General features: G+C 37.9%; 1 protein-coding gene across 1 annotated transcript in view; it reads right to left on the bottom strand.

The window, feature by feature from the left end:
* Nucleotides 1-1,949: 1,949 nt before the first annotated feature.
* SEMA3D (semaphorin 3D) overlaps nt 1,950-13,070 on the bottom strand; it is a 47,524-nt gene continuing 36,403 nt past the window's right edge. The window contains exon 10 of the mRNA XM_015819447.1: nt 1,950-3,889. Coding sequence (XP_015674933.1) covers nt 3,485-3,889 — 405 coding nt within the window. The 3' untranslated portion in view covers nt 1,950-3,484. The remainder of the gene's footprint in view (nt 3,890-13,070) is intronic.

The raw sequence follows: 13,070 nt of genomic DNA on the forward strand, positions 1-13,070 counted from the left end.
ATGAGAACAATTAACCAGTGGAACAACCTGCCTCCAGAAGCGGTGAATGCTCCAACACTGGAAGTTTTTAAGAAGAGACTGGACAGCCATTTGTCCGAAATGGTATAGGGTTTCCTGCCTGAGCAGGGGGTTGGACTAGATGACCTTCAAGGTCCCTTCCAACTTTACTATTATTATTATTATTATTATTATTATTATTGTTGTTGTTGTTGTTGTTGTTGTTGTTGTTGTTGTAACTTAGAGGCTGCAGGATTGCTCCAAGACTCAAGTGTGGAAGGAACACTGGTTGCATTTTTCACAGGACCTTTCAAATATAGCAGGACCACTGGATATCCCTCAGCGCATGAGGGCTACTCCATAAAGGATAAGAACAGTGGTGGGATTCAGCCAGTTTGCACAACTTCAGCAGGACCAGTAGCTAATTTTTTGTTGCCCAGGCCCAGAATGGACTTCCAGAAGAAGCATCCTCACAGAGAACCAGTTGTTCACATATTTGAATCCCACCAATAAATAAATGGATAAAATAAAATAAATGGATAAATGGATAAAAAAGGCTTCCTTTAAGCCAGGGTAAGCATGCCTGGCTGAGGAATTCTGGGAGCTGAAGTCCACAAGACATAAAAGGGCCAAGTTTGAAGACCCCTGCTTTAAGCTGAGTTACAAATAGACGTTCATGGGTTCTACATAATCTTCATGAAATTGTGCTCATAGTTAGAGAATTCCAGTCTGAGGCAGCAACAAACACGCTGGAGCTTTGAATGTGGGAAATACTTCATTATTTAACAGAGTTAATATACAGAGCCCTTCTTGATCCCCCAAACAAACAAGCCACAGCTAAAAAGATATACTGAAGGAAGGTGGGTTGGCTGGAACACGATTTTTTATGGATTGTGTGTATTCAAGAACAAGTGCGATTTGCAACACAAAAAACCTGTATGCTGGTCCAAGAGTTTTAAGAAGAAGGCTAGAGCAGAGGTCCCCAACCTTTAGGGCACCAGGGACCGGTTATGTGGAGAGAGGTTTTTCCACGGACCAGAGGGGGCGTGGTTTTGTGTGCTGCCTGCATCCCGTGGATGGGGCTTTGCTTGTTTGTGCAGCCCGGTTGCTGGCATGCTGTGGCCCAGTACTGGTCCACAGACCGGGGGTTGGAGACCTCTGGGCTAGAGTGATCTAGTCTAGGCCAGCTCTTAAATATAAATGCATGCATGCTTTCATTGCCTTTAAAAATCCATTCTTCGTAAAATGACACATACAGTTTGGGTCAAAGAAAACCGAGCTATATATACTATTAAAAATGTGTTTATTCCATTGAGTTAAAATTATACTAAGAATTTTTTTTATTTATATCCCCAAGCTAAAGCAATGAAGGGAGCCTGTGATGCCCCCCCCCCCCGAGTTACTTTCAGTTTCATTTTATTCATTGATTTTTTTTCTCCCAGTAACCTGGTACCACAATATATGAACAATGCTGAAACAGTTAACCTCGGCTTATTTTAAAATAGCAATTGCATGAGAGTTTCACTGTGCTAGGCAGGAGTCACTGAGCTATTTGAATGTACCCAGCCCCAACATATTTTAATTAAGTCCTCATCTGACCTCAATGCTTTTTCTGTTGTTTTATAAAATCTCCTGTTTTATAAAAACCATCCCTACTGTTCCAAATTGCATTGGGTTGGATAGTTGACCCTCTTGATGGGAAAGTTTAGCACTATTTTATTTCAGTAACAATTTTTGGTCAGTTTGGAATTTGGCTCCGGCAATGCTTCAATTATTAGATACTTGAATAAATGTAAGGCAAGATAGCTCACGAGCAGATGTATTTTGCTCCTCAAGGTGCAGCCCTTTACCCAACTTCAAAAGCAGAAAATGGTCGCACAATTGTTAACCAGAAAAAAATTTACACACGCAAATGCAGCAAGTACATAAAGAAACATCTATTTTTCCAGAGCTGGGAGTCAAAACCAGTCTTTGCTTTATTGAGTGCCATGCCAATTACATGGATTTCCCACAAACTTTACTCCCAAGAAGAAAGGGAATGCATGAGAAATAAGAAAAACCTGTTGTTTTTGGTATCAATCAAAACCTTCCTCCATGTAAGGAAAATGGCTAATTTGTCATTTCACACTGACAAAGGCATGAAAAGTAGAAGAGTGTGCATCTGTGTAGGTGAGGTAAGGGCAACAGATGGAGAACCGGCGTCAAGACGACAACATTTGTGCAAAAACAGCCTGAAAAAAATCACCAAACCAGACTCTCCTTGGCCTCATTGCTGATGCTACAAACCAGCTTCCATGAAACCAGGTTTGTAACTTCGGCTGACTTGTTCCATTTGTCTGCTTGAGAGTAAGACCCACTGAAAATAAGGAGTCCCTTTGCAAAAACATATAAATCATTTAAGCAGCGAAAAGTTAAAAATTTTAAAAAAGAGAGAGAATATTTTACAAAAAAAAAAAAATTGAAGCTGCCCATCTCTTTTGTGCGCATTATTTACACATGGACTTTGTTTTCATTTTATTTTAGTAAAAATATAAAACACAAATTCCGCCAGCGCGCTACCGCTTCTAACGTACTCAAGTGCTCGGAACGAAGACTGAGGAAATGGCTGCTTTCCTCCATCTTATCAACAATGCTGCTTCCCTCCTTTTGCTGGTAGACTTAATTGGACTAGATTTCATTTCAAAGAAACATCTGAAAACCAGCAAAAGAATTAAAATGGCAGGGTGAGACGTGGATAAGAGGGACAAAAAAGTATGGTATCTTCCAAAGGAAATGGGTGTTGCCAGAAATCCTGTTGCTTACTCAAAGGAATTCTGCACTGGTCACCCACTTGCATCCTGGATAAGAGAACATAGAATAATAGGGTTGGAAGGGACCTTGGAGGTCTTCTAGTCCAACTTTCTGCTCAATTGTCTTCTCAGTCGTCAGTTCCAATCTGTGTCAATGTATCTTTTCAATAGACAGCTGTTAAACTGGTTGCCACTCATGTTCATCTTCTTTCTGTGAAGCTAAGATTACACTGTTTTTTATATACGAAGGCATCACTGCCTCATCTAAGGCATTTCTCACCTGTCCATCCATGCCAGGACATTTGTGGCTGTGCAGCTGAGTGAAGCAAAGATGTGTCTGTCTAGAAGAAATGTCACAGTCTAACAACCACACATATTTTTTAGTTTCCTTGAGCCTAATAGTTCAATTGTCCCATGGGCCTTTTGTTCAACCTTGGGGAAGCAAGAGAATGGCCACTGGATATCCTTTATCAAGGAACTTTTCAGATCACTGTTTTATCTCATTTCAGAATTGGAGAATATACAAATCCTGAAGGCTTTCCCCCCATTACTGGTGTATTTGTCCAAAGATCTCAAATACATTAGTAATTATGCGCCGCCAGGTCTCTTTGAGAAGCAACGTCGCTGGAGAGATGCCCACAAGAACCACCAAAAAGTACTTTCCCTTGCACAAGTGTCTTTTAAATAAAACCTAGAAGCTATGTAGATGAGGGCTGGTGATGCCTCCGGTTCCGTTTCTTCTTAATCTCTTGAGCATGCTTCCATTTGGGGCCACCTTTGTTTCGCTGCCGTTTCTTTTCCCGGTGCCACATCTGCTCACAGTACTCATCCAGGCTGAAGCTGGGACTGCTGAGCAACTGGAGATAATCTTTGTATCTTAGCCGGGACTCAGCTTGCAGATCTCGTGTCCGGCTTGATTCTTCTTCCGCTCTGTGACTGTTCTCCATCTGTCCGTTCTCGATGACGTTCAAGTTTAACTTCACAATGGTGTGGACAAACGTGTGTTCCTGTGCTTTACAGTAATAGGTCCCAGTGTCTTTCTTTTGCAAGCTACGGATTAGAAGCCCATATTCTGTCTTGAAGACCCTTTCATCTGGTTTCAGCTGTTGGGTAGAAGAAAAAGAACACTATAAATTTTATAGAAAAGAAGTATAAAAGAATGTTGAACCTGGAGAAGAAGGAATTTTTTTAACCAAATCTAATGCAACACTTCCTTGTGAAGTTCTTTCCTGTTCAGATTTGGTCCATATTGTCCTATAGGCATCACATATGATTATTGGAGATTATTTCACAAATAATGTTTGTGATTATTATGCTTCTGCAATCCTTATAGCTTTTTCTCATCTGTCCAGTTTCAAGTTCAAGTAAGTGATGTAAGCATGACATAATCCTAAAAAATACAGGACATCTGGATGATTTATATGATTCCTATGATACAAAGTCTGTCTTTATTCATGTGTTAGGTAGGGAAAGAAACAGAATTCTCAGGTGCAAAACGAAAAAGAAAATGTACTTGTTAGATATCCATAAACTGTGGACATAAAAAATGGAGAATCAATCTTCTTGATATCTTGGCATGTACCTGCTCTATATAATTAATACTTTTTAAAAATTCTTTATTTCTAGATATTTCTTCCATGAATGCCACGGCAATTGTGGCATCCCAGATTTTTCTGAACCCATCACCCCTCATCATTGCCCATGTGGAATATGGCTGCTTGGAGTTGTGGGTAAACAACATCTGGAGGATGACAGTTTTATACTCTTAAGCTTCCTAAGAACAGGCACATGACAAGATGGTTAGCATGCCTAGTACTAAAAAGGATGGATTGGAATTAGTCAAAATAGTCAATCAGTTCAGGGCATATACTTGGAAGCAATGATTTCAAAAAGATTGAGTATGGTTTTGATCTATGAAGCTTGAAAAAGTAGATGGTACTAAATTTAGATGGCAGAAAAATTAGATGGTAGAAAACTCTACTGTCTGCAGTGGTAGAACTGACAAAAACATGTTTTTGATTAGGTATATGGATAAAGCTCCTAGGTCAGGGGTAGTCAACCTTGGCTCTTTTATGACTCGTGGATTTCAACTCCTAGAATTCCTGAGCCAGCATAGCTGGCTCAGGAATTCTGGAAGTGAAGTCCACCAGTCATAAAAGAGCCAAGATTGCTACCCCTGGCCTAGGCCATGTCAAGATTGCTTTTATCCAGGACTACCAACAGGCCTGGTAACTGATTTTCAAGGAAGACCACGGTGTTGCTGCAATGGAGTTGAGACCGCAGGAATGTTTTCTAATAATAGTGATACAGAAGGGACAGTCTATAAAGGGAGAGAGGTATTTCAAATTTCCATAGCCATTCTAGGCTTTTTGTTGTTGTCCTTTTGTTAAATGCAACATTTTAAAAGTATGCTCTGGACTTATATTCAAATATTGTACAGGTCAAAATGCAATTTTTCTTTTTTCTTTTTCCCCTGAACAAAAACAAACTGGGTTTTCTCTCTCTGTGTGTGTTTGTGTGTGTTTGTATGTATGTTATTGAGTAGGTTGTATTCTCAAATCTGTTGGTAACAGAGTCGACATAGCATTAAAGGCTAAACCGCAGCCATCTTTTACAGATCTTGTAATCAATGTAGTACAATAAACATTTCCTGATGTTGAAGCGAGTATTGGTTTTCAGGCATTTTTACATGCAATTAATAATTATAGCATCTATTACAAATAACAACTGTTTGCGATAGCTTCTTAAAGGCCTTTGCTGCTGATGAAAAGAACAATGGAGTCCTGTGGTCTAATATTTGCATGACCCAATTCCAGTTTGCGACTCTGATCCACGTATTTGAAAACATAATGGATGGTATCAATCATCCCTAGCAATTTATTCCACAGTGGCTAAATACAAAATCCAGGAGAAGTCTAGTTGCTTTTAAGGTAAGGACATTTAATTGTGGCTGATCCCTTTATTGTACAATATGAATTTCATAGTTGATTTATGCCCTTTTGTTTAGCCTGAACCTCTTACTCTTTCCCTCAGCGAGTCCGATTCCAGTTTTATAAGTGGGGAAGAAAATGATTTCCCTATTTATTTCTCTGCACCGTGCCCGTGTTTTTGCAACTGTTCCATGCTTATGGCTTCATGTCATTTTATTCCTTGCACAGCTCTCATAAAAAAAATATCTTTCTTCTTTGCCTATTCTGGATTGAATCAGATTACCCAAAAAAGGTCTTCCTCTTTGCATAGAAGGTTTCCTTCAGTGCAGTGAAAATTACTTTACTTAAGGATGTATGACACTCATAAAATGACTTCTGCAAATAATTTGTTAACAAAGCACAACATTTTCAGACATATTCATTGGACCTAAAAAAAAAAACCAAAAGAAAAATTAAGGATTTGAAATGGATTTTTATTCTAACTGACAACTATTCCTATGGGACAAATATGTGTCTTTTTTCTTTCATGTGTGAAGTTGAGACAACTTTATCACTTTAACCTAAAAGTTGGTCCAACTGTTTTCTGCAATATACTGTATAAGTGCAAACTCCTCCTCCTCCTCTTCCTCCTTCTTCTTCTTTTCCTCTTCCTCCTCCTCTAATGAGGGCACATGACAAAGGTGCATTCTTTTTTCTGTACTGCCTACATCCCAGGATGTGAGACATTGCTAATGTGATCAGAAATATCCTGTGGATATATGCCTGGGGCTTCTGTTATTCCAGAACAACAAATGACAGAAGCTTCATTCAGGAGTTCTTACATTTCTGAAAGTACTGTTGGAGCTGGACCAGCAGAGATGTGGTGGCCAGCCAAAAATATAGCTACAATGAAATTTAAAATGGCTGCCCCGAAATTTCCCCTCACTAGAACAGAACGTATCTTAATATCTGATAATCTCATCTTTAGGACATGCTTATGTTTTCCTTAAATGCTCTAAAACAGGTTGCTGCACACAATCCATCTCAGAAGGTTCATAAGTCATTCTGGCCACTGGACATTTCAAATGAAAAGCTGAGGCTGAGGTATAGACTTGTCAAACATGACCTCCTGATCTTTGGGATGTCTGCTTGGGACTTCCTGGTTCACAGTCCATGCATTCAGCCATAATATCTCAAGCAGGCTTTCTAAAACATGTTTTCACTGAAGTGGAGATAAATCTGAAAGCATTCCCTGACGTGACAAAGTCACATTATGTTCTTCTACTGCCACACTGAGGCCTACAGAATGAAAAGCAGTAACAGTGGAAGATTGAGCTTGACCAGACAGCATGTAGCATGAATACCGGGAAATCTCAGCATTAGGCTAATAATACAAAGTAAATTATTGGGGTAAACTGTTAGCTTTCAAAAAATTTCCACCGCTGTCTTTAGCAGGATAAGAAGAAGGATCAGATGAGCAAAACAGAAGTGAAAATGGAATGCTGCCCACTTGATACATGTGCCTGTCTAGCAAATGTCTGAAGGAATAGATTTACAAAGCGAGGAGGATGACAGAATTAAATGTATTCACAGTGGGCAGATCATATGCTGTTCCTTTATGTGAAAAATATGTGGACAAAATCTCCTCTTTCCCTCCTCATTCATTCTTTCCCTCACGTGGACACATTCATTGAAAACTGAACAGCAAGACAGATGCATACATTTGAACCACTGATTGCATCATAGGTTTTAATACCGGTGTTTTAAGAAAGGGAGATTATGACCAAATACCAAGTTAGACATAACAAGCAGGGAAGACTTTGGGATTTTGATTTCTCCTGCTTCTCATTTGTAATATGCTTTTGTGCTGTATTAGTGAGGTCCAGATCTACGAAACTATCAACAAATGGCCATCAATATCATCCAGTTGGTTAGCAAATTCGCAGAAATGAGGGCCCCCTTTTGGTGGCGACAAAGGAACTTTGAAGTTGGAACTGGAGATTTAGAAATACCCGCCCTAAAGTGTTCTGTTTCCTTTAAAGAAGCATATGAGAGTTTAAGTCAAAGGCAGTAGAAGACTTTGTTGTAAATGGAATATTTGTTATTTCCCTTAAATCTGAGTGAAGCCGCAAATGGATGAGTTGCAGAAGTGTTTGGTTTGGATTGCCATTTCATTGTTAAGGATGTTTTAATGAGGAATGTTATTTTGTATTAATTAATTATGGTTTTGTTTTTTTTTGTTTTTTTTTCTATGTTATTCAAAGTCACATAGTTGGTGAGTTGGGCAGCCATATAAGTGCATCAATAATCTTTTTTTAAAATAAATAAATAAATGGGATATTATATAGTATGATTTTTCTGTTGCATTTTAAATATGTTGCTTCTGGGGAAAAAATAAATGACAGCTGGTCTTGGGCCATAATAAAAAGGTATTCTAGAATAAACCTCTCTATTATCAATTAGACAAACCACTTTAAAATAACCATCTTATTTAGAATTGTGAGCTGTTTTAAATTAAGGAGTTAACATCTATTGCAGATATCTTGCTGGAGAAGTTACATCATTTTCCTCCCCTAGTAAGGATGATTTTATTTCTAAAGTGTTCATTGTGACACAGGCATGCATTAAATTCTTCCAGAGAACATTCTCCCCTGTCAGTGCAATCATTCCATTCAAAAGGAAACAGGCTGTGTTGTCATTGATTAACAGTCCTACAGTTACTTGACCCAAACTTATTTGACTGGCAACTGCAAAGAAAAAAACCATGAATGTCAAGATTAAGTAGAACTACACAGTTATCTCAGCCAATATTTACAAGTACTTAGCTAAGAAAAACAGCTTCAGAGATAGGGTGTGGAAGGGGAAGTTCTAAAGAAGACTTGGGAGGTGATAAAGGAACTTCTTTAAATCTGGGGTGGGCAGGCATTTGCTAAGGATCTGTAAAATGGAACCTGAGAAACAACTGACACCAGAACATAAGACCATCATTCATTAAATCTTGTATTCTTTTTACTGCATGAATTAGATTTACTTAATAATTAGGTCCTACAGGTTGCTCCAAACAGCTTATTCTAAAGGGCTAACATTCCGACTGGCTGGTACTTTTAATGCCTGAAATTCTGCCACTGAGCATCGTTTTTTACTATGATGACGAACAGACCTGATCCTTCTTGAATTGGTATATAAAAGCTCTTTTTAAAGACCCCATCTAGGGGTAGATCTCCAAGTATCCATCCCAGTGATTCTGTGCAAATAGCAACACCAATTGAAAAGTTGATTTTGTCCACATGCTCTAAAGCTAAAAGATTTTGGTTAAGAATGCATACATGGCTATAGAAAATGACAAAAAAAACATACAGAGTTTAACCCAGAATTATTTTTTTAGGCATAATTGCAGGAAATTATGAGAAAATGTATATATCTAATTTTGCATATATTAACTGCAAGCAAGAATTGTATTTGCTCAATACTGGAAAAATGAAGATTTACTAACGGAGGAAGTGTTAATTAAAAAAATATTAGAGTGTGCAGAAATGGATAGATTTGACACTGAAAATGAAAGAGAAAGAAGACTCAGTTTATTTTAGAACATGGGATACTTTTTATCATTGGCTGGAAAAAGGAGGTAGAGAGAAAGGAACTTAATATGTATTAGAAAGAGAAAGCGGATATATTAGGTCAGGGGTTCTCAACCTTGGCAACTTTAAGACTTGTGGACTTCAACTCCCAGAATTCCTCAGCCAGCTTTGCTGGCTGAGGAATTCTGGGAGTTGAAGTCCACAAGTCTTAAAGTTGCCAAGGTTGAGAACCCCTGTATTAGGTGGTAAAAACTGTTTTTTTCACTGTGAGATTCTGAGCTTTCACTTCGGATTCCTTCTCTCTTGTTCTAAAACTAATACTTTCCAGATGGACTGAGCTTATCATTATTTTTTTCCCCTTTTTGCAATGTTAGCTGGGAATTGTGAGAATTAAGATTCATTCTGAGATAAAAAGATGCCAAGATGGTCTGTTTATCATTGTAGTGGTTTTTTTATTGTTTTTTTAACTCCAGAACTTATTTTCTCCAAGTCACTGTGCTGGTAACTTGATAGAAGTATTTTAACTGATAAAGCAAATACTGTGTAGATACAGATTATTGTATCTGTGTTCCTTATAAGGAAACCGTGAGTTGTATTCAAATTTGAGGTTTTTAGAAATACATGTCAAGAACATAAGGGAATCTGGATTTTGTGTCTGTCTGTCATCTACCATCTTCAATAAAATGAAAAAAAAAGACTCCTCTATCCTTATTACGCCTTGAACAGCAGTTCAATATTTCTGTCTTTCTTCTATCCTCAGGCCTCTGGAGTTTCATAAACAGCAGGCATTTCATTTCTTGCTACCAGATCTTCAATCTTTCATTCAGATGCTTAATTTATAACAGGACTGGTGGAACTAGATATACTAAAGAAAAACTTTGATTAAATTCCAAACAGGGGGAAAAAAACAGGGCACACAAAGCCACTGTACAAAGATATACATTAAATAAATATTGTGGCTGGTAGATCGGATTCAGTAATAACTAGGGCTGTGCAAAATGTTGAGGAGATGCAGCCTTAACAAAAGCTGCTACTCTCACCCAAACCTTTGCTCTTAATGAAGTAAAATAGAGGTATTACTGACACCACCTCCCACGGTTCTAACAACGGCCAAAGGTCCTGCCTATGCCAAGAAACCTCTGCCAGCCTTCTGTCCAGCCAAAAGAAGCAGATGTTCAATGCCTCTTCCAGCTGCAGAAATTCCTGGGGAAGTCTTTGAGCCATCTAATCTTGAGTCAAACTGTGCTGCTTCTTCTTTCTTTGTGAGAGAATTTCATCACTTCTGTGGCATACACCGTCTCTCCAAAACAAAGCCAGACCACCTTGCGTTGGCCAAAAAGGACATTCACTTAAGAGTATCCATGTTTCATAGAGTTGTGGACTATTTTGAAGTCTGTATAACCTATGCCTAATGAACACAATGGTTTTGTTGAGCTTGGCTCTAAAAAAGTGAAAATTTAAGGCATGCTTAGGCATGAGTTCAGTTCTACACATAAGCCCATGTGGTAGCATGGTTAGTGTTGGATGAAGATAAGGCAACCTAGGTCAAGGCCACTCTTAGCTATGGAAACTCATAGTTGGGGGAACTTGGCCCAGACACCTTAAGGTACCAGACTTACGATGGGGGACAATCTTCAGAAACTATTGAGGTGAACGAGCCCACTTTTAAATTTAGAATCCTTCCCATGTAGCTGCAACAGAAATATCTTTTACAAAACAGAAGATCTGGGAATGCAAGTACTTTGGGTGGAGGTCACCACTACCTTCACAAGAATCACTATGGAGAAGTGTCAATTGTAACAGTGATATATCAGCTTCCTACAAATTGTCTCTCCAAATAGAATCCTCGGGGAATATCCCACGAGACAAGATAATGCATTAAATAACTCCCACCATTTCTACTGAAATAGTCTTAATTCAAACTGAAAAATGCCATACTTTAGTGAGACTTAATTATAGCTAACTGTATGTGAAACAAGCTGCCATGATCTGGGGTTTTCCATTCTGAAAGACCCCATCAATAAATCTGCTCTAAAAATTGATTTCCTAACATCACCCCAATCCTCTGTTTTGGCCACAGTGATATTCTGATGTTCCATCTAGGTGACCCTTGATTGATGGGGGATGACATCATGTCTTCTTGCCCTTGAGAAATGTCTTATTGTCTATACTGGTGCTGACACATGCTGATCATCTCTTGACTTTAAATTCCAGTGATGTCTATCAATCATCTTCATGTTGATAGCAATGACATATGGAGTCCTGTACTTTTCCAAGCTTTGACTCATATTAATGACTGCGCTATCGATTTAGAGCCATTCCTTCTTTCAATACAAATAAAATAACTATTCAAGGGAATTGCATGTTAGGAAGAAAGTGTTAAGAGAGTGTTTAAACCCCCCCCCCCCCAAAAGCAACATATTAAAACTGCACTAAGGGCTGATAACATCGCTAGCCTTTGTGAATGATTTATTTAGAAAGGACTTCTGCCTTTCTACTCCTACAACATGGAATCACTTTGTCTCCAATTATTGGAAAAACTTCAGGATTTCATTTATAGTCTAACCATTATGTTCACTTTTGGGATAAATCTGAGAGTTAGAATTATTATCCAATTATTATAGAATAGTTACCTCTTACTTTTTTGCGTTTTTCTCTGGAGCACTACTGAACTTTATAAAGAAAGCAATCAGAGTATTGCCTCCATTCTCATACCTATTTTGGGGGAAAATCCTAAAAAGGGTCATTGTGTGGAAATGTCAAAACAGGATGTATACATTTCCCTTTTATTTTATTTTATGAATTTCATAAACTGATGAAGAAATGAGCCAGAATGAAATTATGTATAAATATTTGTCCTAAGTCAAAATAACCCAAACAATAGATAAATCTGTCCTTTCCTAACAGTAATATAAATAGGTAACAATTTTACAGCAACGTACATAACTAGAACATTGTCAATTTAGGACTAGAGTGAACAAAATTTCCATGCCCAACCTCAAATCTCCTTGGATAACCACTGACAACCTCAGTCTATTTCACCTTAGAGGGGGGAAAAATACAGAAATAATACATATGCCATTTTACATTCCTTGGAGGAAAAGAGAAAACAGAACCTCAATAAGTAATAAAAGAAGCCTGGTTTAGTATTATTATTCCCACATTTTAAATGAAATTTATTTATTTATTTATTTATTTAATAAAACTTATATGCCGCCCTTCTCCCCCATGGGACTCAGGGCGGCTCACAGCATATTAAAAACAATACAAAACATTTCCCTATAAAAGCCAATTAAAAACCAAATATTTGTAGCTGTGTCTTATTTAAAATCATTAAAATTGTCCCTATTTAAAAATTCACCCTAGAAAGATTTTGAGATGGGGAGTTGCCAAAGGCTGCCTGGTGAGTTAGTGGCAGAAATGACATCTGAATAAAGAATTCCTTAATTCATAGCCTGAGCTTCCAAACCATTAAATTTTTCACATTAAATCTTCTTATTACCATTAATTCATAAGTCTAATTAACCAAGATTCAAACATGGTTGGTGTCCAGGTTGTTAAGTCAAGGCATCTTTTACACATTCTGAACATTTATCAAAACAAAGAACTAAACGGAGGAAAAATGTTTATGTTTGCTATTTATTGGATCCTTTTTCTATTCATTATGTACAATCTCATTTCTAGTCTTCCTAAACCACATGCCAACATGTACCTGTGGCTTCAGCTAGTTCCATGTTTTGATTATGTGCTGATGTTCATATTGATTTGGGTTCTTTTGCCCAAATTTTGTAGAAATG

Source organism: Protobothrops mucrosquamatus, unplaced genomic scaffold (genome assembly GCF_001527695.2).
Source record: "Protobothrops mucrosquamatus isolate PMUCROS unplaced genomic scaffold, P.Mucros_1.0 scaffold924, whole genome shotgun sequence".
Taxonomy (NCBI): Eukaryota; Metazoa; Chordata; class Lepidosauria; order Squamata; family Viperidae; genus Protobothrops; species Protobothrops mucrosquamatus.